We start from the raw sequence: 25208 nt of genomic DNA, 5'->3' as shown, positions 1-25208 counted from the left end.
TTTGTTCCTGGCCCAATTTCACTGGCAGCTTTAGCAGCACAACAGCAGCAGCCGCCACTGCCCTGGCTACAGCAGGATCCTCCCTGGAGCACTGTTTAATTTATCCCCCACATCCCCCATGCCCAAGGCAGCCCAGGGCTGGAGCACTGCGGCTCTGCCCCCTCCAACTGCATTAGCCCTGGGCCAGTCTTGTCACCCCTGTCACCCATTGCTGACACTAACTCAACTTGCCTGCACTGTTGTAGGGGGCAGATGGACTGTCAGAGCCCGAGGGCATCTCTCTGAAACGTGTGGCTGTGGTGGAAGATTTCTTTGACATCATATACTCGATGCATGTGGAAAGCTCGTCGGAGCCAGGCAAAGCACCCAAACATGCCGGGCAGAAGAAAACCTACCGAGCGGTGAGACTTCCCCTTCGTGTGCAGCGAGGGGATGGGAGCCAAGGGGCAGAGGGGCCATGGGAGCAGGCATCCCATGGGGATGGGGACGGGAGGGCAGGTAGAAGCAGAGCCGCTGGTGGGAGGCAGAGGTGAAGGAGAGTCCTGTTTGCCTGTGCGGGGAGGCGTGAGAAAGGAGTCATTTAAAGGCAGAGCAGCTGTGCTCAGGAGATGGGAAACCAGGCTGCAGTGGCAGCACAACAGTACGGCTGCTTGGAGAGGAAAGACCAAGTGAATCATACAAAGACAACTGTACATGTCTGGGGGTAGAAAAAAAGGAAAGGATAAATGCTCAGTATTACTGATGGGTGAGGGGATGTTTGCCCAGTTCCCCGCGCACTCTGCTCCGTGCCATCTGCCTCCCTGTCTCCCTTGGCTGGAGGGAAATGTCTCGTGTGGGCCTTGAAGGGCAGGAGCAGCCAGAAAGGGGACTGGAGCATGGCCAGAGCCCGCCCCTGGCCAAGTGGATGCTCTCACCAGCCCATCCTGGGTTTCCTCTGTTACAAAATGGAGGCAGGCACCAGGCTAAGTCTTGTCAGGTGCTCCATGGATGCCGAGAACCAGCTCTATCCATCCTGAAATCACTCTAGTTAGGTCAGGAATAATTTAGCTTGAAGTGTGTTTCTCCAGGGAGCTTGCTGTTTCTCCTGACTCTGCACAGCCCTTTGATGCAAACATTTGGGCTCTCCTTTTACAAGAAGAGCTGAATTTACTGTCCAAAACTGAGCTACTCCCTTGAATCCTACATCCCTGAGGACCAGGTCGCTTAGAGACCAAAGTGGCTGGCTGGCAGCTCGTGTCTCTGGTGTATACATCATCTTGGAGAGGTCTGTGCAGGCTGCCCTGGTCTCTGCGATGATGCCTGAGATTATGCAGGGCTTGGTGTGCTGCCGGAGCCAGCTCAGGGGTGGAGTCTGTCCTGCTTGCCCTGCCTGCATATGTCCCCAGCCCATCAGTAGCTCTGCGTGCTGGCAGTGCCAGAGGAGTGCCCAGTGCCCTGCAGTCCCCCCCATCTGGCAGGAGCCCCCGGGGAGCAGGGCTCTGTGCTCACCACTCGTGGCATCGCTCTGTGCCCTGCACGTTCAACTCCAGCCCCAGAGCCTGGGGGCCGGGGCACACACTGACCCTCCCCGGCCCGGGGCAGGTCACCTCTTTATAGCCGGGGTAGCAGCCCCACCAGCACGACCACAATTCAAAAACTTTCCTCTCATTTCCCCAGCAGACCACTCTGACCCTCCCCTGATTCCTTCAATTCAGCTCTCTAGAGGACTAATCTGTGCCCTGCACAGCCTCGGGGGAGCAGGCTGGGTCCGTCTGTTTTCCCAAGCCTGCTCGCGGCAGTCAGAGAGCTTCACGCTCCACCCCTCCGTCTCCCTCTTGAGCTGAGATCATCACATTAGCAGTGTGTATCCCCTCCTGACCTGGCAGGACGCTGCTGGCTGGGCCGGCTGGCCTCGCTCATGCCCTGTCTCCCTCGAGCGCCTTTGCAGCTGGGTCTGGAAGGTGAAATGCTGCATAGCGCACCCCGTGCCGTGGCTCTGGTGCACAAAGGGACGCTGCTGGGCAGTCAGCTCGGGAGGCTTCAGTGTCTCCTGCTGTTTCTCTCCTTCTCCCTTTCCCCACCGTTTCTGATTAGAGGAACTGGAGAGTTTGCCCTTGTCCGTGACCTCTGGAGGGAGGCAATCAGAAAGGGAGTTTGGATGGGAGATAACTCATCAAGGAAGCTGTCTGCTCTGCAGAGCATCAAATCAGCTGAGAAATAACAACTGTATCACTAAAATTAGCTGAACATTTGCAGCAGAGACTATGGACTTGCTGGAGCAAAAGAGGGAGGGAAACCGGGCTCAGCCCCGCGGGCAGCATGAAGGGACAGTTCCCTGCCTGCACAACAATACCATGTTTGCCACCAGCAATTTTCAGGCCCCTAATTTCAGTGTTTCTGTGGGAGTCCCTAGTGCTTGTGCATTGATAAATATCGCACAGAGGCAAAGGCTGAGCTGAGCAGCCGTTCAGTCACAACAGGGCTCGATGGGGCTGTAGCTGAATAGAAGGAGAATCCCATGAGGACCAAGCACTGCATCCTCCATTTGAACGGCTGGGACAAGGTCCCTGCCTGAACTTTCCACCCATCTGGCATTAGCGTGCACGTAAAACCTCGGGCTCTGCTGCCGCTCAGTGGAGATAAATGTCTCTCCCTCCCGCCACAACGTCAGGTCACGGGGCTGATTTAGCCATGATCAAGCAAACCCTCTGCCCTCTGCCCCATTGCACTTTTTGTATATCATTATTTTATTCCAAGCTTAAGCATCACCCTTTCCTGTAGGCTAGAAAAACGCTTGGAATTTAGGTATTTTTAATTTTTGCTAACAAAATAAGGTGGGAGTGTGATGCCCACCGGCCAGAGGATGGGGATCAGGACATCCTTGGCTGCCCTCCTGGCTCAGCCCCCGTCACCAGCCGTCACTCGCGAGGTGTCTGGTTGCAACCCTGCTTCCCGTTATGAGCCCCACTTCTGCTGGGCTCGCAGCCCTGAGGACTGGCACAAACAATTGAATTTCTGTCTGCTTTATGACCCCACTTGTAAGTGCTGTGACCCCTGCTGGGGTCATGGCCCCTGGTTTGGGAACCGCCATGCTAGGACAAGTCACTTAGACCAAACAGGATGGGTGATTAACCATAGGAACCAACGCCAAAGTAAGAGTTGGGCTCTCCACCTCTTAATGCCTTCCAATTAAGACCAGATGTCTTCCTGGAAGATGTTTTAGGCAAACCACAGGCTACTGGGCTGCAGGAGAACCTGGGCGAAGTTCCCTGACTTGAGCTACACAGAAGGTCAGACTCTGTGATTTGATGGTCTCTTATGGCCTTAAAGAAATCTACATTAAAATAGCCTCATTCCTTCTCCAAATAACCTAGTCTTGATCTTTAGAAATACTGTAAAATTGCTGCTGGCAGGGATTAATTGGAATAATAGGACTCAGTGATAGCCAGGCACCTTCTGTGGGTGCTTAGGTCTGGAGAGAGTGTTTAACTTCAGGTATCCAAGTTTAAATATTTATTCTTAGCTTTTCCTCATCTGTAAAATACAAATACCCCTCAAAGGTTCAGGAGACTTAATTCATTACTGTTTGTAAAAATGTTTTCAATTCCCTAGATAAAATATGTCACAGAAGTGCAAAGTATTATTAACAGTAATTGATTGTCATTGTGGGAAAAAGTGACCTGCCCTTACAAAAGATTAATGGATTCTTCAGGTTACTGATGTGATGGTAATTAACAATGCAAACAGAGCTGACGAGACCTTACTTTCTCATTTGATTCTTACACATTCGTAGCTTTGCTCTCCCCAGACTCCAAGGGGGAATGGAGAGGAGTTTCTGGGAAGGAGTGGCTACGCAGGGAGTCCAAAGGTCTGCTTGTTTGCATCTTGGTGCCTCTCTGACATACCAGTTACCCTCCCAAAATGTTCCTCCATCAACAGTTGCTCTGGAGAGAGAGACACATGGATACCAGGACTGGGCTGACAGGAACGGTGTGTTGCTGTGATTCGTTGATGTTCTTGGCTAGGCTGAGCAGGCGAGGTGGGAGGGTGCCGGTGGTCTCCTGCGCCCTCTGCCCGGCTCTCCGTTATGCATTTTCCCTCTCCCAGAACATACAGCCATTTCATTGTTTTCCCAGATTGCAGAGACCTATGCTTTTCTCCCAAGAGAAGCTGTGACCAGGTTCCTGATGAGTTGTACTGAGTGCCAGAAGAGGATGCATTTCAACTCCAACGGACTGGAGCCCAAAGGTAAATGCGAATGAATTCTGCCAGCAGAGCTGACACAGCATTTCGTACCAGCATGGTATCACTGATAGCTGTCAGGATGCCGCTCCATCAGTGAGATACTTCTTTACCAAATGGTTTTCCCAAACCTGTGTTATTTTTCATGCACTTTTATAGCCAAGCTGAAAGAATTGTTTAAATCTGGTTTATCCATCACTGTTTTCAGTTTAGAGAGCAGAAGCAGTCTAGCTTTCTTTCTGAGCAGGCAAGCAGTTTCACTTCTGAGTCCACCTTCCCCAGTGCAACCATACACCACTTGGGTCAAAAATAATTCAGATATGTCTGCAATCAACCTATAACTGTGTGTGGGTGGAAACTTAGATTTCTGAAAAAATGTGACCTAAAATTTTGCCTTTAAACTATTAAATTTCTAATGAAAGACACTGAATAGGTCTGAATAACTGAAGTTTCGGATGAAGAAGTAATTTACAGTAATTAATAGATATACATGTCATGATCCTTTTTTTGATAACAGAAGGCGTTTTGGTAATCAATGTTATATTATGCCTATGTATACAACCAATTGGCCTGGCCATTGTGGTGGTTGGCTCATCATGGTTCTTTCGTAAATGGAACCAATCTGCAGCTCCTAGGTCTAAAAAATATAAGCAGCGCATAAGATGGGATCAGGTTTTCTTCCAGAGTAAATAGTTAAAGTTGATGTTAGTGTGGGTTTTTTTCTGAATTACTTCTTTCTGACAACTTGTTTTCATGATCAAGTGCAAAGCATCAAACTGACTCTGAGAGGTTTCACCCAACATAATTGCTTCTTTAAAAAAACATAAGCAAACTGCAAAGAGTTATACTATTTCAAAACTGTTAAGGCAAACAGGCTAATTTGGCAGCTCTTATCAAGCAGAGAAGCAGAATTAAATAAACAAAGGACCCAACAATAGAAAATTTCTAATATTAAATACTGATTTCCAACTGTTTACAGCTAGGAATAGAGCTACAGACAACCCAGAGGTTCTGTTCAAGTGGGTTATGTATGCCAGCGATCCAAAGCTAGTGACTGAAATGCTTTGTACTTGTTATATATTTTAGAAACTCTCCCAAATAATCCTATGTGACATTTATTAGCCTAAGCTCCATTACCACGGCTCTTCCCATTCTGCTGGCTAAGGGCCTGATCCCTCTTTCCAATTAGGTCAAGAGAAGTTTTGGCCTTTGGCCTCACTGGGAGCAAACCTGACCTTTACACTGGTTGCGCCGCATCCATCACCAGTGGCATTCCAAGTCCTGTGGCTGTGGCTGTCAGCTCAGTGGGCAGGAAGGATGATGGGATGAGAGTCAGGCCAACAAGGATGTTGCCTGTTGGTTTGACCCAAAATGGGACACACTGCTAAACACCTGGCACTAGCCCAGTGTTCCACTCCAGAGCTTGGGGTCCCTTTTCAGGAGGCAGCTGATTAAAAGGGTCTTTGTTCCTTCGGGGGCTCCCTCCTGCCCACCCACCATCCTCGGCCCTCCCATGCCTCCCTCAGTGACACAGCACCCGTCCCGGCTTAGAGGTGGCTCAGAGAAAACCAGGTGCTGATTATCCTCCCCAGAGCAGTCCTAGCTGTGGAAATCATGTCAGGGCTGAGATCTGGCTGTCCTGAGCAAATTTATAAATTAATATAAATATAAAATAGAAATTTATAAATTATTTTCATAAAGCTTTCCCATTACCAGTTCTCTTAAAAATTTATCAAACAGGAAAACAAAGGATCCCACACATGAAAAGTCCTGCTTCTTACCCACCAGGAATGGGAGGACAGAAGTGCCTTTCTGCTCTGAATAGTACCTAAATAGTGACTAAGTACCTGTGAAAATGCACAGAGTAGATTAGATAAGGTAACTTTTACTAGGGAAGAGTGTCTGATTTCACTAATGCATATTCAGGAATTTATCAGGAGCAAATCACCTAAAAAACCACTGGGGTCATAGAAGAATTACCTAGGTGTATGCACATGCATACACACATACAAGGATATATAGGTAAAGTTTAACTCAGTAAGATGAAAAAATTGAGCCATTCCCATCTCTTCCTACTTCTCTTGTCTATTAAACAAATCTCAACACATTTCATTTGTGATCACAAAAATCCCTAACTAAATGTATCTGACATCAAACCCTGCAGGGCACCCACATAATTTATAAAAGCAAATTTTCTTGCTCATGGGAAACTTTGAACATCACTGGACTTCACTGTGATCTCTTTGCACTGTTATTAAATTAGGACGAATTCCAGTGGAGTTATACAAGGTGGAATTAGGATCGAAATCATTTTACTTTAAACCATACTGGCTGTTCCATCTGTATGTCCAACACATGGGGCATGTGATAGAGATAACTTTTGAAAAATGAGCTAAAGGATTCCAGTAACCCCCTCTTGTGACGTAAGATATGAGGATTGTTCCCGTGGAGTCCCCCAGGCCTTTTAAAACAAAGGTTTTCTTTCTTTTTCAGTTAGCTTAAGAAAAAAAGGGGTTGGATTCTTACGCTCAAGCTCTTATCTGTTGCAGTTGCACAAATTCACAGTAAATTTGTGGCTGCTAATGGGATTATTCCAGATTTACATCAGGATGGTTTCAGGCAGAATCTAAGCACCAAAGATCATCTACCTCCCTATTCCTCCCCCTGTGAGGATGCTGAGCTGCTTCTATTGAGCCTCATTCATTTCTGTAGAGCTGAACTATTAAGTGGGGAATGACAGGAGGGCAACATATCATCCTCAGAGGTCTGAAAGACTCGCCTCATCTTCACACCTGTGCTTCAAGGAAAGAGCAGCTTTATTTTTGTTGCTCTTAGCAAATGCTTTCCCAAACTTTTCTTAAAGACTGACCCCAGCCAACCTGGGTAGTTGGCAGATTTTGTTCCGGGGAGGTGTTTCCCCTTTCATTGCAGAACCAGACTGCATGAATCACCCTTTCCTTGCACTGGGATTTTAGCATCTTTTCATCACAAGATAACAACCTTGCATAGTAGAATAAGGTGTTATTTTGGGTGCTTAATATATAGAGGCATAGAATTGGTCTTAATCTATAGGTTAAAGCATGACAGAGACCAGTGATATACAGCCATGAGAAAAGAAGGGAGGAATTAGTTTACAAAGTTCCTAAAAGCTTTGCACGTTCATATTTGAGCAATCCAATGGTGTGAGTAGCTCTGGCCACTCTTGCCTGCATCCACAGTCACGAATGCTTCAGCTGCCCAGGGATGAATTAGATGGACCTGGAAAAACATAATTGTGTTTTCATGGACCCTAAGTAGGGTCTTGATACAGAAGATTTGCAGAACCTGTGATGTTTAAGCCAGTTGCGGACAGTTTTTGAGTCAGGTCATTTCTTAATCAGACATGACAGATCTGATATTTCCAGAGGTATGAAGCATCTTCAGGTCTGCTGAGTTTCACTGGGATTTTTTGATATTCAGCATTTCTGAAAAGCAGGTCCATTATGTTTGGGTTGATGGGTTTTCTAAGGTGCTGTAAAACATTTTGTGAAGGCTCTCTTTTCAAGGGGCTGTGTCAGAGGTGCCTGTGAAATCAGTGACCCCAGAAAATGCAAGCCAGGCAGGGAGATTCAGAGACAGGAGTGGAAACCTCCCACCATCAGTTCACCTTCAGCTCCTGGAAATCCTTCTTCCCCATCCGTTGTTGCTTAAGCTCACTTTCCATATGATGGCAGAGCTGACAAATCTTTGAGAATTTAGAAAAATCATTGAGATTTTGCTTTATGGTGACTTTTCTGGTCTGGCTAAACAAAATGATCTGCAGGAGTGGTCTGAATCTAGAGTAATCTCTAGAGCTCAATATGATGCAGCCAGAGGAATCAACAGGAACAATTTAAATTAAAGATTTTTAAAATTAAGTTTGTGTTTTAATGAGGGTGTTAAAAATAATCTTCATCACCAGATAGAGATACTTAATAAGTTGCCTTAATGTTAACTCCTACCTGAGGGAATCCCAGAAAAATTGGCAAGACTTTGCAATGCTAAAACAAGCTGCAAATGTATTCTTGTTCATCAACCTCTGCATAAATCCCATTTGCATGGAAGTGCTTCTGAGGCATCAGCAAGACTCAGTTTCTTCCTCTGCTACATTCTAGTTTGGTAGACTGAAAAAATATATATTAAGTGTAGTCTTTTCCACAGGTGACAGCAATGCCTTCCCTCCCCCCCCCCCCCCCCCAACCAGCATCTGTTCTGTAATTAGGTTCTTGGTGAGGTCATGTTCTTATAGGAACCTTATCTCAGCAGGCACCAGCTCTCACTAGGGATTTGAAGTGCTTCTAAATACCTATGTTTAACAATTATGAGAACACATCACAGGTCTGTGCTTCCACATCCCTGTATCTAAATAAAATGTTTCCTCTGTTCTTCAGAGAGTGAACCGCCTTCCTCTTTGGTTTCTGGGATCATTGACTACAACATGCCCCTCACCTCTACTTACCTGAAGCAAATGAAGCTGCGGGTAATGAATTCACAGGAACAGGTGAGTCATGCTCCGGGTACAGGGCAGTGTGAGGTGCAGAGTGGGTTTTTGCCCATGATGAAGGGGTGAAGGGATTGACTGGTGCTTGGCACATCGATTTTTGGAGGATGGTTTTGGAAATAGCCGGTTTGTCCAGGCAGGCCAGACTCTGACCAAGTAGAGCAAGTGTCGGTACGTGGAAGCTGGGAGGGCAGTGCGCCTCTGATCTTCTGGCTCGGCGAAAGCAAACAGGGCTACTTCAGCTTAGTGTCAGTGGAGAGGAGCAGAGATGGAGCTGATGCAGTTATTGCTTATAACAGTCTGCTTGTTCTTTAGACATACAGTTATTCTAAGAAATTGTCTTAAAAATAAATATGCCAAATAGGAATTTGTTCCTTTACCTCCTCCTAATTGCCTGGGAGCTTTAGCTGATGGGGTCTGACACCCAGACTCTGCTTTGGTTACTCCAGTGCTTTCTTAAACTGATTGGCAACTTGAGGAAGTTCAACCACAGCCATTCTAGTTTTGTGTCAAAACAGGAGAAGGCTCAGTTGTTTGATGAGAGTGTTAAGCCACTGGATTTTGATCTGGGAATGGATGGGGCAGACTACCACAGGATTATATCCAGGCTGTGCAATTTTCTGAAGTTCTGCAGCTGCAGAATTAGCTATGGGAACCTCTGTGCACCATGGAAACAGTCTATAAAAAGAAAAGTATGTTTTACTTGCTCCCCACAACCTGCACTGGAAGCCAGTGCTGGATTTTCTTTCCAGCACAGTGAAACCTGAGTCTGATCTCAGACATTACTGCCAGTTTCAAGAAGTGAAAGAGTTTGCATTGTGCAGTGGTGGAAAACATTACTGATGGATTGAACTGTGAAGTTGTGCCCAATGGATACTTTTATCTAGTGGCACCCTGAAGGGACATTTGCTGGAGCATCCATTGCCAGCATGTAAAATGCCAGATGTGGGTTTGCTGTCAGGAGCTGGGGAGATACTGAGTTCCTCCATGGCTTCAGCAGTGAAACCTTCTCGCTGGAGGACAAAATGGCATCTGACAGGAAGCACTTACGTGTTGTGGAGCTTTTTTCCTTTGCACATGTTGGACACCTGAGTGGGTTTAAAGTTTTGTTTGCAATAGGTTATGTTATAGCTTTTGAAACGTAAAAGGCTGTGATGTGCCAGGTTTTGCGCTTGGGCTGGGTCAGGTGGTAGAACTATGGACAGCTCCGGGCTGTATGGCTGGGCTGGGCTGGGCTGGGCTGGGCTGGGCTAAATTGGGCTGGGCTGGGCTAGGGACATGGAGTGGAAGGATATCTGCTTCCTGGCATCTGATGGCTGCTTCAGGACCACTTTTGGATAAAGAGGATCAAAAGCTGGCATATTCCAATGGCCTTTGCCTTGTGCAAAGTGTTTGCCGGGTCTTGGTGCAACTCCTAGCAGAGAGGCGTTGAGATTGCAGACTCTACCATTGTCCATACCATTGACTATCAACCTGTTCTTCACCAAGATTAAGGGCTCAGAGGGCCATGAATTGTGCTTTTCAGCATTTGAGGCAGCTCTTTCAAGTTAAGTTTGATGTATACAAAAGGACGGTCTGAGAAGATTGTCTAGTTACCATTTATGTGTTTTCTACCGGTTCCTCTTGGCTCCAAAGCTCTGTGCCAGGGAAGTGCGTTATGAAGCTTCATTAAACTCCTGTACCCAGTTTCTACAGGTAGAAAACTGGACTTGCAGTTTGGTCTTATTTCCATAATAAAGAACACCCCAGAAGCTGGCAGGCTTTAGTACTGAATCTTGAGTTTTGAAGCTGCATGCTTAGGGATGCTTGTTTTGAGAACCTCGGTTGGTAATTTAGAGATTTGAGAAATTTATACCCTGAATTTTGGTTTAGCAGTTTGCACTGGAGCTGTCACCAGATATATAGATATAACGTGCTGCTAACACGAATACTCTTGAAGCTCGCTAAGATCAGAATAGAAGCATATGCCATACGGGAACAAAAAAGAGACCAGCTGAGGCAACCAGCAGTTGTTGGTTTAGATCATAAATCAAACGTCTTGATGTTATTCCCTGCCTCTAAAGTTTTTGTTTTCCTGAGCTCTCATTGGTATGTTGCAGTGCAGCTTTCTAAGCTTTTCAAGCTGTAACAGCCAAGGGAAAAACTATTTGGAAGAAGTAAAATTTGCCGTACAGTGTGTTACTGAAACTGATTCCTGACAGCAAAATAACAAAAGATCAGTCTTATTGCTCAGACTTCTGAAGAATTAAAGCTTTCCTTCAGATCTGGAGATAACAATAGTCTGGAGAGGATACAGGTGGTTGGACCCAGTGGAGAAAATCCAGCGTGACTTGGGTGCCATCCGTTCTGAGACACGGGACACTCCCCGGCTTCCCCTGGGGAAACAAGTGCTGTGCTCCTAATGCAGCTGTGGCTGTGCCTGAGCTGCTAACGCTGAGGTAGTTGTGAAGAAAATGTGTTTAATAATATCAATACCAGGCTTCAGTTCCCTCCACCAAGAAATCCCCTGCTATTTTTTCCCTTCTTCATAGTTTGCACTGGAAACATGATAGTACTGTCCATTTTTCCTGGAGGATCCTGGCAGTCTTTGTGGAGCATGGGCTGTGAAACGTGGGCTGCTGCTCTCCCCAGGGAGGGAGCCTTAGAGTTAGGGAGTTGCAGCTGTTGGGGTTCCAGGTGTTTACAAACTGCAAAAGTCCCCTAGAGATGATAGAAATAAATATGGCTTTGCTACAAATGCAAACCAGGAAGAAAATACAACCTGCTTTTAAAGTTTGTTTGCACTATACAAACATGCACTGCATGGTTTTTATATATCAACATTTACAAAATTATATTGGTTCCTCTCTAGCTCAGTTTTGCTGCCATGCCACCTTACTGCCTTGCACTCACTAACATTTGATGGTGATAATAGAAATAAATTAAGCAACGGACTTGTGTTCAACTTGGCTTTTGCCAAAAGCAATTATTTGTGTGCAGCAGCACCAGGAGGAACTTGCTTCACTTGGGATAACAATGAATGAATTTATGCCAAAGTGGCCTTTTAACTACATTATTCAGGAAAAAAAAGTGTACGCATAACTGTAATTTATTAGTGCTGTTAAGCACATCACTATTAGGGCAGCAGTGTCTCCACAAGAAAGCACAGCCAGGAGAACCTCAGAGAGCGCATTTTATCTCTACTTAGGGACAAAAAACAGTCAGGAGAGGAGCTCTTTACATGGTTGCTCACAAAATGAAGAGTTCCTGCAGAATATATTTCAATATATTTCTTGGAGTCAGTACATTTATTCTGGTATGATGGAAAACAACAGTGACCCATGCTGCTTAAATTGGGTTCACTAGAACTTGCAGGAGCTTCTGGGGTGTGAGTCTTCCTTCATTCCCATTTCATACCAGTTCTCACGTATGTGAGAAAAATCAGGCCCCTTACCCTTTCCACAGAGTGCCGAATTAGCTGCGTTTCAGGGTATCTACTGAGGCATTAAAGCTTCTCCGAACTTCTGACCTTCCCAATCTAGCAGCAAAAAGGAATTAAGATATTTGATATTTATCTATAATGATCCTTCCACCTCATTTTCAAATGATAAATATTAGCATTTTAAAATGATTCGTTATTCGCGTTTATTGCAGTCATTTTCCAGACAATCTTTTCTGTCTTACTCAAACTCAGCCTTGGATTTATTTTTCATGCCACACTGTTGGGCATGATTTCCACTGGTGGCTGGTGGAATATGGAAGATTTTAAAAGAAAAAATCCATGAAATGCCAGACTCGCTCTCTGCTCTGGAGATTTTGCTGCCACCTTGGCAGACACAGTCCAGGGCTGAGTAACCAGGTTTAAATGATACAGAAACATTTTCAAAGGTTGCTTCAATGACTGCTGACAGAAGGTCATGCAATCAGTGAATGGCAGGAGCAGCTCTTGGTTGAGAAATAACACGAGCACTTTTCTTGTTGCTATGGCTTTGCTACACTGGCTTGTAAGTGTTTGAGAGGGACAGAGCCTTGTCCTGCACTGTCACACACTCCATCCATCCAGTAATTTCCCTGTAAACGTGGAGTGTGTGACAGTGTGTGGATGTGGTTTTCAAAACACGGTTTCAAGCAATGTTTTAACCCAAACAGCAGGGTAATCCTGGAAGGGGGGATGCAGGGGTTCAAATCCCATGGATGTACAGGGAGTTGGCTTCCTCCAGTGCTGGTGAGGATCGAGCCTCCTCTGCAGGATTTGGGAGCTCACGGAGCCTCACAACCAGAGGCTGGTTTGCAATGGTAAATCCTCCTCCTTCCACTCTGCCTTCTCCCTCATCCACACATTATTGTGTTTGCTCACTTCAGTGTCTCAGAAAGCTCCAATATTACCAGAACAGCTTATATGCATCTTCCCCTGGCAGCTTGCTTGCTTTCTTCTGCTTCAGATCCACCTCCATGCTAACCCTGGGGGTCCAGAACTGGCATGGGAGAGGCAGCAGAGGTGGGGAAGGGCGCGAGCGGCTGCAGAAGAGGGCACGCTAGATTTTCATTTTCAGACCATAAGTTCACTGGTGAGAATTGCAGACATGTCATTTCACATAGTCCAGAGACCAGCACCAAATCTGGCAGAGCTGGCAGCTGCTGTGCAAGATCCGGGACCTGGATCTTAGTGAAGGGATCCCAAACAACCGCTGTATGTATTCACAGATGTGAAGAGAAGGCAGAAGCATGCAGTCAGTGTTTGGAAGGAAGTGGGATGATGTGTTTTCATCACATGAGGATGATAAGGTACTTCCCAGTCCATTAAAGAGTGTGTTAAACATCTTCAGGAATAAATACCTCTAAATCAACTTGATGAGATAACTCTCATTCAAGAGGCCTTTCCTTGGCTTGGGAAGACATTTGTTCCCTAATGTTAATTTTTAAGACATTTTGGAACACTAGAAAAGTTCCCTAAATGCACCCTTACACAAAGAAGAAAAGGGAATACTGGCCATACACACACTGAGGCACCGTGACCATAGCTGTTTGAAATACCGATTTAATCTGTGCGATAAAGGCTTGCTCATAGATCTGCATCAGCAAAGCCCTCTAGTGGAGATGCAGCTTCTGCTGGAAGAAGTGGGCTTTGCCTGATAAATTTAAATTCTCTCCTAAATGACAGACTTTGTCCAGGCAGAAGCCAGGGAAGCGGGTCTAGCCATCATAACAGCATTCTTTACTAGCAAAGATAGTTTAGCAAAACTTTCATCCTTGGCCTTAATGGCTCATGAGATGCAGGAGGTCAGATGATCAAACCATTTAGCCTGATTTCAGACCCGTGTGAATAGCTTGCTTTCAGTGAAGGTCAACTCATTTTTGTTATTGGAATTAACTCCGACGTTCCCAGCTAGTAAAAACTTAAGAGATTTTATTTCCTATTGTGTAGGTCTTTCGGTATTTTTCCCAGCATAGCTGCGTTACAGGTGAGCTTTGTGTTTGTCAATGCAATGCTCAATGCAAGCAAATAATTTGAGACCCCGACTTGGGCTGGCTGGAATAAATCCCGCCACTGCAGCTTTCATCTTCAAATGTGTGATGCCAGAGCCATGACTCTGCAGTTTTGGGGAAAATCATGTTATTTTCTGTAAGAAAGGAGGTGTTAAATCAAGTGGCATTGCCCGATTCCAGTGATGCTAGGCACGACTGGACCTCCTCAGCTGCTCAGGTGTATTTAATTGCTGCATGCGACTGGTCTGGTCCATTTTCTTCACTGGTAGCTGTGCACCGGTGCAGAGAAGCTGGTCCCTTTCCCACTCTGGTCCCTTCCCAGTGATGTTGTGCAGCTTCACTAAGGTCCTGGAGAAGTGGCTGGGGGAGGTTAACAAGTTTATCTCACTCTCTGTTTGAGTGTGTAGAGCTGTGGTTGTCATGCTAGAGAGGGCTGGGTCGGATCAAGCGGGAGCAGGGCATAGCAGACCAGGTGTGAATGGGGCAGTAGAAGCCTGCAGCAGGAGTGCCTGGGAGGAAGGATGGGTCAGAGACACTTGGCCTGGGGAGCGTGGAGTCCCCTAGGCTGGTGACAGCGACTCCACGGAGCTCAGCACTGCATGCGCGTGGCAATCGGGTCCCGCACTGACTGGCCCAAGCAAAGCCCGTGTGGCTTCCCTGCTCTCTCCATAGCAAGGCTCTTCTGCACTGGGGCTGATCCACCTGTGGGTGATTAGAACCGATTGCCCTCCACCACGCACACCTACCCGCCAGTGCATGTTATCCAGCAGTGCAGTCTGAGTAGCCTGTTAAAGCCGAGCTGCTTGAGCCTCTTTTTGGGAACACTGAATGAGTAGGGCCAGAAACCACCTTATCTTTCTTTAATTCATAATTTCTTCCAAGTACCTCCCCTATCTGGTGAGGAGAGATGCTGCCCATTCCCTGTGCAGTAACCAGCATCAAAGGCAACTTTTCCCAATAGAACTGGAAACAAAGTTTTGGTTCAGGTCCTGTAAAATGGGGCTAGGAAACATTCCCAGGGGAAAAAGTAGAGCCCTGTACCACATGGTGATGAAAGCATTTTATGTCTATGGAATAGTCTTATGGATCCTGTTAAATTTATCCCGTACCTGTGGAAAGCTTCACGCCGGTGAGGTTTTCTGCATCGTCTCCCAAGATCAGGTGCTGACCTGCCGTATGTTGACTTTGACCAAGTCACACAAATGGCTGTTTCTTAATTGCCTTCTCCCTTTAAAAAGGGGATAATACCTTAGAGAGACTTCTGAGGTCTTGCTCACTAATAAAGCTCTTCAAGAGCTTGGATGGCAACTACTTTGAGAGTGCTAACTATTATTAATGATTTCCGTTATTACAGAAGATGAAGCTGTGTGGTTCAGCTTTTTAACCTTGAATCGCGTACTTGCTTTTGTTTCCGCTGCTGTTAAACCTGTGTAGGCAGGCTTGTACCTTTCCTGGTTGCACAGACTCCTAAGACCCATATGAGCCTTGTGTGCGCAGAAGGAGCGTGTGTATCTTTGAGGAGTCGGTTTTACTCATACAGATGGATTCTGAAAAATACGGTATGGCTTGAGAATGGCTAAAAATGGGTTTATTGGTGGTTCTCTTTATGGTGACTCAATTCTGATTTGTGTGGCCAAGAGATAAGTTGTGAGGGTCATTGTACATTGCCAGTGTATAACCGGTGCCGGTGCTGTGGGTTCAGGCTTTGGCAAGAAATGTTAGGGAATATTAGACCATGATTGACCCATCCTTTCAAGCACCCATTCCCTGTACTCCAGAGGAAGGCAAATTCCATCCACAGAAACAAATCCTTTCCTGCTCCTTTACTTGGCAGTGACTGGCATACCCTGTGAAGTACGGAGCTGTATTTCCTTTCCATCTCTTGGTCTTGGCTCCTGGGAAAAAAAGAAACCAAAACCTTTTATTCATGCATATGCCAGATGCTAACAACTGCTACTTTTACAGAAGGAGCAAGCAAGATGAAGTGGGAATACAGCCCTCAGCCCACAACAAATCTGGTCTATAATGAAGTTTCCCAAGTCTTTACTTTCCTTTTTCCTGACTGTGCTCTGGCTGGCAGATAAGTTAAAATATGTTGTCGATAAAAGCCGTATATCCTCCTTGCGCCATGCGACTGGGGCCCTCCTTTGGCAGCTTTTCTGCAGCGCTGTCCCTCATGCCCCCCTTTTCTTACTGGCCTCGTCCCTGAGAGACGCACATTTTAATGCTTATTATCCAGTAGGGTTTGACAGTCACGGAGGACCCAATGCAGGAGGTCCCATTTGTTATTTAACCTACTTTTCAGAGGCACAAGGACATCAAGTGACTCGCACAAGGTCGTGCATGAGTCAGTGGCATGATGGCCAGATCCTGTCGTCCTGCAGTCCCGTTCTCACCACTAGATCAGTGTGCCCACACTCATCAACACCACAGCTATGCAATCAAGCTCCTACAAAGTGCCTTAAATGTAGTTTATTCCTGGGTTTGACAGCAGCCCTGGTATTCTTGCAGAGCCTTGCCTTAGGAAAATACGACAGACGAGGTTAGGGCATTGTTAGTGGTGCCCTTGGATGCGCCACTGCCTGGTACGCAGGCAGGCTGTGGTGCAGGGGTCATTACAGCCATGGCATGGCTTTTCTCTGGATCTGCAGCTCAGGCTCTGGTGGCATCCAATGGGACCCTGTCTGGGCAAGCACAGCCTGGCAGGGAGCCCTAGGTTTTCTGCATGGGCTCTGTGCAAAGGGGCTTGCAGGGACCAGAAGTAACGAACACGTTGCGAGGAGAGAGGGAAGGAAGCAACTTATAAATAATATATTTGATGTATATTATATATATAATATAATAACAGTAGTACTGGTTTGTTATGGTGGGATTTTTTTAACATGTAATCCCGTAAGGCACTTACCCCTGTTCCTGACAACTTGATAAATTATTATTACTAATTCTATATCTAATTGCCAGTTATGTCCCCCTAGATAATTTGAACCCGACAAATACCCACTAGAAAGTAGCTCGCCACACCGTTTCCCAGAGCTCCCTAGCTGTTTCTGGAGACAGCCCCTCTTCCACCGGTGAGCCCCACTTCTGCCAGCCTCGTGACCCTGAGCGCTGGCACAAACAATTGCATTTCTGTCGGGCTCATGACCCCACTTGTAACGGCAGTGACCCCCCATGGGGTCAGGACCCCTCCCTGCACCAGTAACAGCTCCTGCCCAGCAGCTATTGCTGAATTGCTGTTCCTCCCTTGCTCCCTGCACGGACACGGCTGCTTGGCACTAAGTTTGCCAATGTGAAATTTAGGTTAATCCATTTCCAAAGTGGATTAACCTAACCCATACAAAGGCACTTAGTATAAAATAAGAGTGTCCACATGGTGAGGCAGCACAGAATAGTGACTGAGCTTCAAACTCGCACCCTGGCTGGTTTGTGTCCCCTGCGAGCTCTCCAAACAGAGGAGCAGCCACCTAGCTCTGACGGGGACATGCTCTCCCAAATGGCTTGAAGCTGGTCTAGCTCGAAGCCGAAGGGAGTGCACAGAGTAAACAAAGCCCAGCAATGGGAAGGGGTTAAAAGCCGTCCCTGCTGAGGTCCACAGCAAGTCTCCTGTTCACCTTAAATGGTCAGGATTTTATTTTAGCTTCAGGGAGGAGCAGCAGCCATTGAGCTGGAAGTGAGCGCAGAGCAGGCCCCCACGGCTGGGGGCTCACAGCCCGCTGCCCTCCTGGCTGGCTGCTTCCTGTGGGAGCGCGGGAGGCCCCCAGGGCTCTGCTCTCACCCTTCAGCCTCTGGCTCCATAGATCAACCTGGAGGAGTTGGAAATGCAATACCGAGTAATACCCATTTTTACCTCCAGCCTCAGATCTTCCCAAGCCACCCCTCCTCCCTTGCATGCTTTCCCTGGCAGTGAAGTGGTTAAGGCTGGAGTAGAAAACATAATTGGGCATCCGCACTAACAAGCCATAAACATGAATGTGGCAGTTCCCATCCTCGGCTCTGGCACCGGCCTACCGCAGGCTCCGCCACTGAATCCGTTACACTTGGTTTATTTAATCAAAATTTCCTTCGTAACCACTAAAGAGTGAGAGACATAAAATGGGCTGGGGAGAGGGATGCCGAGATGCTGGTGCCCATTGCCACGGGCCCCAACCAGGCAGGAGGTCACTGACCCGCTGTCGTCAGGGCCCTGCCTGGGAGATGCCAGGGCACCCCATGCTGCCTGCCCAGAGCCAGCTTGCAGCATCCCCAGCCTAGAGCCAGGTCACAGCATCCCCAGCCATCTCAGGGACCTGGTGGCACAGTGCCCTTCGCAGGGCAGTGCTGGAGGCATGGCTGCGCTCGGTGGGCAGCGTTGCTGTCAAGGAGTTGCCCTGAAGAGCTGCTGATTTAACAACAGCCAGATCCAACGTTCAGACAGAGGCTGCAGCGCTGAGCGATGCTGCTGCTGGCAGAGTGGGGTCTTCTGCTCCCATGGTGTGATAGGGAGAATCATCTGAAACAAAAGGATTCAGCAGAGGCAGCAGCGCAGGGCCTGGGCACCAGTGCACCCACCCAGCACAGGGGAAGGGGGCTGCGGGGTGCCTAACAGCCGGGGTCCTGTACCTTGCACCCCGCGGCACGGGCAAACCCCGGTGCTGGGCAGCCCGGAGTTCCCGGGGCCGGACTAAACCGGGCATCCCCGGGCGGGCTGGGGGTCACAGTGCCGTGCCGGTTGCAGCCCCCCCCCGCCCCCTTCGTGCTGTGTGCCGAGCTGAGGGCCTCCGGATGGGCTGCAGGCCCCCGGGGCCGTGCCGGGCGGAGGATGCCCGGGCGGGTTGCACCCCCCATGCCGTGCCGTACCGAGCCGTACCGAGCCGTGCCGCCGGCCGTGCATTCTCCCGGCTCTCCAGCAGGCGCCCAGCCCTGGACATTGTCTCTTCCTCCCGGAGGAAGGGCCCTCCCCGGCCCTCCACAATGTGCTCTTCCAGGCGCGGCTCCCCGCGCCCCCCGCCGCTCCCGGCCCGGTGCGCCCGCCCCCCGCGGCCCCGCTCCCTTTCCCCCGCCGCCCCCGCCCCCTCCGCCCGCCGCCGGGCCCCGCTCGCCCCCCTCCGCCTCCCCGGCCTTCCCCCCCCCCCCCCGGGAGCCGGGAGTGACGCGCACCGCAGCGCCGGCCCCTCTCCCCGGGCAGCAGCTGGTTGTCAGCCTCTCCGGAGCGCCGCCAGCCCGGGCCCCCTCCCTCCGTCCGTCCCTCCGTCCGTCCCTTCGTCCCTCCGCCCCGCGCTCCCAGCCGCGCCGCCGGGCTGGCGCAGGCCGGCAGGCCCCAGGCCCCGCTCCAGGTAGGCGCCCACCCGCGGGGCTCCGGTACCGGGGCGTGGGGGGGGCGTGGGGGGGATGCGCGGGGGTTCCACGGGGGTTCCACGCGGCCGCGGTGGTGCGGGGGGTGGGTGGGTGGGGGGGGAGTTGGCGGGCGGGGCGGGGCGGGGCAGCGGGCGGGAGGGGGGGGGCGGCCACGGGGCCCTGCCCCAACTCCGGGGGGAGCGGCCGCGCCGCCCCGCTTTCCCCGGGAAGTTGCGGGTCGCCCGCCCGGCTTGGCCGGCGGCGGGGACGGGGCGGCGGGGCTGGGGTGGGGGTGTGTTTGGGGGGGGGGAGGAAGATCGGCTCGTCCTTCCCCGCGGCCGGCGCGGCTCCCCCTTCCCCGGAAGAGCACAAAAGCGCAGAAGAAAGTGGGAGGAGGCGGCGGCGGCGGGAGCGCTCCGGCCCCATCAATTCCCGGGCACCGGCCCCGCGCCGCCATCGCCGCGCAGCCCGCCCCGGCCCCGGTCCCGGGCGGGGATTGTGCTGGAAATAGCCGCCTCCCTGGAGGTAAAGCCCTACTTACGTGTCAATCCCCGCCGCACGCTGAGCCCCGTGCGCCAGCTCCGCACACGCGCGGGCAGGTCTCCATCGCGGGTGTATTTATTTATCTGCGGGCGGGGGGCGGGACGGGGCCGGGGACGCGCTCGCCCGGCTCTCGGTACCTCGCCGCCGCGGGTAGACATGCGTGGGAACCGCGTCCCACAGGGGAAAACACCGGGTCTCCCCCGGGGGGGGGCAACGAGGGGACTCCCAGCTGCTGTCCCCGCAGTGCTGCTCTGCTCGGCCCCCCCATCAAATCAGGGCCTCCCCCCTCCCCCCCCCCCGCCCCGCGAAACCCGCTTCCCGGTGCTCGTGGAAGAGCAAAGTGCCCTTTCACACCGCGCGGTTTATGGGTATCAAGACACCACCCCCGCCTCGCGTGGAAAAGCAAACGCCTGCCCGGCTGGGAGCAAGTTCAGGTGCTGGGGAGGCGGGTGTGGGGCACCGGGGAGGAGGGGGGACACGGGGGGACCGGGACCGGGTCGCCCAGGTCCCCCCCCCGGCCCGGCGGCCCCCGCCTTCAGCACCTCCCCGGTGAACAGCAGGAACCGGGGGCAGCGGCTGCTGGAAGGGGCTACTGGGGCCGCCTCCGTCACCCTGCCCAGCAGCCCTCTGCTTTGGGGCGGTGGGAACACACCTCGGGGGGGGTTCTCCTAGAAGAAGAGCTCTTAGAGAAGGGGGAGGGGGAAGGAGGTGATGATCCTCCCTTCCTCTTCCATTAGCCTTTCGTCTTTTAAATTAACTCTTTTGCCCATTTTTGGGAACTAACAAATACTCGTTTTTGCCGTGTCCCGTAGAAATAATCAGAAATTGCAGAAAATAAGGATGTAAGTGACCTGACAAAGAGCGCTGGGGATGTTCTGTTTGGTGTGTGAATTGCACACACGAGTAGGCAGCACAGTCACAGCTCGCTGCCACCACAGCCAGTGTACACCCTTGTGCTTTAAGGCTTCTCGGGCTCTTTGAAGCAATGACCACCACAGTATTTGTGGCTGCAGTATCAATCTTTGACCTGAAGTGTTTTATCTTCCATTAGTAAGCCTTTCTCTGCACTGAACTGGTTAAGTTAGGGTCAAATCTGGTTCAATACCTTCTTGGCATGCTCAGAGGGCTGGGTTTAAACAGTTGCTGAGACGGAGATGAGGCTGCCTTCCTGAGAGCTTGTCCCTGAGCGCCGTGCCGCTGCCATGGCTGGCAGTGCTCTGCCCCGTGCCGGGGCTGGCAGGTCTGGGGGCTGCCTGTGCCGGGCAGGTTGTGGCTGGCACAGCAGTGGAGCAGCTCCGGGGGGCTGGCGGTCACGCATTGCCTTTTGTTGACTCTAAAAACATGACTGCTTCTGGTGGGAAGCTGAGCGTGGCTGCGTGCTGGGGAGGTTGCATGGCACGCAGCCTCGGTTCCTGCTCCACCAAAGGAAATCCCATTGGGATAGTAGGCTGTGGCATGAAAGGACATGTTTTAAAATAAAAGGACTCAAAGAGAGAAAATAAACCATCCTGAGACTCAGAGCCTGGAATATTAAGCGTGAGGCACAGCGTGTAAATGACTGGAGAGAGACTTGCAAGGCAGTCCCTGAGAAACTGAGCCTGGCTGTAAAATAAGCAGGTTACCGATAGCCTTGCATATATTTACAAGATACGGTTATAAGAGTAGCTTCCCCCTGCCCTGCTCCAGCCTGTCCTATGGGAGGTTGGTTTCCAGGAGGGAGAGCCGCTGGTGAAGAAACATTGCCTAGCAGTTAGAGCCTTGCAGTCCGGAGGTCTCAATTGTGTTCCTGGATCTGCCAGCGACTCACTGTGTTCTTGGACCAGCCAGGGCAGCTGTCAGTACCCAGGGTTTCCAGCTATACAATAGGAAGAATACTTTTCTAACTTGGAGGGAAGTTGAGAGGCTCAGCAGATGCCTGCACACACGGTGCTCGAAGTTTAGTGAATAGAAAGTGGGACAGAAATGCAGAGTGTGAGTCCTGCACATGTGAGTGTCTGCCATTGCCAGTTAGCAAATGCTGGCTGCAAGTGTCTGCAGAGCAGCTGTGAATGTCGGACTGTAGATAAGGAGAGGAGCAAGGATGTTGTTTTCCAAACCCTGCGCAGTGCTGGGAGCCCTGCTCCAACGTTTGGGTGTGGCCTGTGAATGCACCAGCAGGATCCGACTTCCCCTTGCAGAAGAGGAGCTGTGCGCACGTTGCCTGACCCTTGATCGCTCAATCCCTTGAACGTTGGAAACAAAGCGATGGGACTTTACTGTGGGGTGAGGAGATCTCTGGAGATCTGGGAAAGGCAGGAAGGAGGAGGGCGGAAGCAGTGGTGCCGAGGTTCATCTCTGGGCTGGCTGGTTGGGCTGTCACTTCCATCTGTGCCACGAGTGGCGTGGAACTGGGGAAAAGGCGGCCAGTCCTGAGACAGGCACTAGTAATGGATTGTGTTCTGTTTTCTAATGAAAGTTTCATTTGAAGTTTGTTTACAGGAAAGAAGAAATTAGCAGAGAGAATTCTCCTGAGAACACAGAGAGGAAAAAGAATGAGCTGCCTGACTTGCAAGCCAAAAGAGGGTGGAAGGGTAGATTAGATTTACCGTATTGCTCCGAGTTGTAGCTGTTGCTGCTGTTGAGAAACACTTCCATGTTTGGCTGGACAGTGGAGCCCACTTCGAGGCTGAGCCTTCAGCCGGGTTATTGGCATCCAGGGGAAAATCAGAGCTGTGCACTCAGCTAGAAATTGTGATCCCGCTCTGGTGTCCTGTGTTTCAATGTGGGATGTGTGCTGTGCTGCCATCCCACTGCTCAAACAGACTGAAATGGGGCTGCTCCTGGGCCAGGGTTGGGCAGATGGTGCTCTGGGCCTTGTTGCCAGGGTCTCCTGTCCCTGGGATTGTCCCTGGCATGAGGACAGCAGTGCCAGCAGTTGCTGCTGGCACTTGATGGGCAGCAGGAGGAGGTCACAGTGCTCAGCCTTTGGTCTCTGAGGGGTCCCCTGAGGAGAGAGCTTGCTGGTGGCCTCTGGTGTCCCAGCGAGCAGTGAGGGAGGCAGCCGAGGGTCAGTGGAGGCTGCCAGAACCACGGTGACCGGGGTGGCCGGAGCCGCACTCAAGGTCGGGGCCTTTCTCTTGCTTTAGGGAGGAGGTGCAAAGGAGCGAGGAGCTCCCAGGGCACCACAGTGTGGGCAGAGCTGTGGGAGCTGCCCCAAGCCAGCAGGCAGCGGAGATGCTCTCTCGGCAGTTTTCACCACTGGCTTCAGCTGATCCCTGTTGCCATGTTCACCCCAATGCCGCCTGCACAGTCAGCTTTGCACTCCCTCGAGGTGGGCTGTGCTGTGGGGGCTGTGTGCTGTCAGGAAGTTTGTCCTGTTGGTGTTTTGGCCAAGGGTATTAGTGCTGGAAGGCAGCAGGCCCTGGTTGGAAAGCAAGGGGTGACAGGGTCGCCTGGCAGGGTCCCACAGCAGCCTGCACTTTCTGCTGGTGGCTGGATTCTGGACTCATGAACTTGCAATGGCCTTGTCTGACTTGAGACATTTATAGCTTATCAGTATCTGGTTTGATACACAGAGTATTTCTAATAATAGGCGAATGTTGTTGCACCTCGAGAGAATTGTACACATTTATAAAGCACTTTACATAGCATGTGCATGCGAGGCATCCTTCACGTCACCGCTTTTCCACCATGTGAGTGCATGGAGAGTGTGATGCCTTCTGGGTTGCGGTTTGGGTGTCAAGGCTGGGCCTTTTCCACAGCTGAGCCCCTCAGACACTACACCTGAGCGTTCCAAAAACATTGTGGGTCACTCCCAGGGCTCCTCCTTCTCACCAGACAGGTGAGAGACTCTGAGAATTTGCATTTGTCTCTTAAGCTCTGACAGTAATCTTGAGTAAGCCTTGTGAAGGAGGCCAGATATTAGGGTGGCTGCCTCCCTGCAAATGCTTACAATAAAGAGACTATTTATAGTTTGCAACAGGGAGACCTTTGCAGTTCTGTTCCTGTACATACAAGATGGAGTTTCTGGAGAGGCAGGATTGCTTCGTGGCTGGCGTAGCAGCGGTGCTGTGCTGAGGGATGGCAGTGGGGATGCCGTGCCTCCCCCCTGCCTCCCACCTCTCCTGCTCTGCCTGACCTGGGTATGGGGGGCTGCAGGGGTCACCTGGCTGGCAGCGCAGGCGGGTCTGGGGGTCGGAGTGTCCCTGTCCTGTCCTGGTGGTGGGTGGGCGTGGGGCTGCTCAGCCCTGTCTGTCTGTCCATCCATGCATATGGGGTTTCACAAGCTGTAAATTCCAGGAAACTCCCTGGGAGGCATATCAAGGGAGTGGGCTGGGGGCGGGTGCGAGCCCTGAGCCAGCAGATGTGTCTGCAGGGATGAGGAGCGGGGAGGAAAAGCACAAAACTGTCTTTAAAGACATTTGTTTGTTCACAATAAAAACTGTCAGCCAGCGGTGGCCAGACAGGGCAGTTTTTATGAGGTGCAGGCGTAGGTTGGAGGGGTGCTTGCCAATTGCTTCTTACAAGGGAAGGGAGCAGGGATTGTATTTTATCTCAGGACCAGGGGGAGAAAAAAAAAGAGCAGAGAGTTTACAAGCCTTTGAAATGTTTCAATCAAAGGAAAGCACAGTTGAAAGTGGTTCTAGAAACATTTTTGGTGTTCCCCTGCACCCCAGGGCTCTGGATGTGGTCTCCGCCTGTTGCTTTGGGAGGGGAGCAGGGAGAGGAAGGCAGATAAAGGGATCACCAGTGGGACCGTGTTCATATGGGGACACGTATCTGCTTCCTCCCGAGCTGCGTGTTGGGAGAGTTCAGCCCGGGGAGGTCCCACAGCCCCTCCTCTCATTCAGGATCTCAGTGCTGCCTTTATGATGATGGTTTTGAAATCCTGTGGCTGACCTTTCCGGTGCTGGAAGCGATCCAAGGGCTGTGTCTTGAAGTACTGTAAAGGTTAGTGAGAAGGGAGAGAGAGGGAGAGAGAAAATGTCCTTTCAGCTGCAGGAGTGGGAGAGAGGAATGTCATCTATGCTGTTGGGGAGCGGGTGGCTGGCTGGGCTTCACAGCCTGAGCTGGAGCATCCCTGCTTCGCTGGGGACCTCGCTTCCACAGCCCCTTCCCAAGGTGCACATCCTCATATTTGATCAGGGTAGAGAGGCAGTATCCCTTT

General features: G+C 50.5%; 1 protein-coding gene and 1 long non-coding RNA gene across 5 annotated transcripts in view; one reads left to right on the top strand and one right to left on the bottom strand.

Moving 5' to 3' along the window:
* Positions 1-25208, top strand: part of NOL4L (nucleolar protein 4 like) — a 66294-nt gene that overhangs the window by 17694 nt on the left and 23392 nt on the right. Inside the window, exons 2-4 of one of the 3 annotated variants that reach the window (XM_064465571.1) lie at positions 246-401; positions 4116-4227; positions 8631-8740. In XM_064465571.1, coding sequence (XP_064321641.1) covers positions 246-401; positions 4116-4227; positions 8631-8740 — 378 coding nt within the window. Of the gene's footprint in view, positions 1-245; positions 402-4115; positions 4228-8630; positions 8741-19318; positions 19519-19812; positions 20045-25208 lie in introns of those variants that run through there. The other 2 variants (XM_064465573.1, XM_064465574.1) reach the window with 2 other exon arrangements.
* Positions 18126-19283, bottom strand: LOC135315725 (uncharacterized). 2 transcript variants are annotated; one of them, XR_010375217.1, is made up of 2 exons: positions 19043-19283; positions 18126-18695 (listed from the first exon to the last, which is right to left on the bottom strand). It is a non-coding gene; the product is annotated as an uncharacterized LOC135315725 (long non-coding RNA). The 2 variants fall into 2 exon arrangements; XR_010375216.1 differs by having other exon boundaries at positions 19053-19283.

Source organism: Phalacrocorax carbo, chromosome 14 (assembly GCF_963921805.1).
Source record: "Phalacrocorax carbo chromosome 14, bPhaCar2.1, whole genome shotgun sequence".
NCBI classification, from domain to species: Eukaryota; Metazoa; Chordata; class Aves; order Suliformes; family Phalacrocoracidae; genus Phalacrocorax; species Phalacrocorax carbo.
Note: the sequence above shows the minus strand (reverse complement) of the source record. Positions and strands in the feature narration are given on the sequence as shown.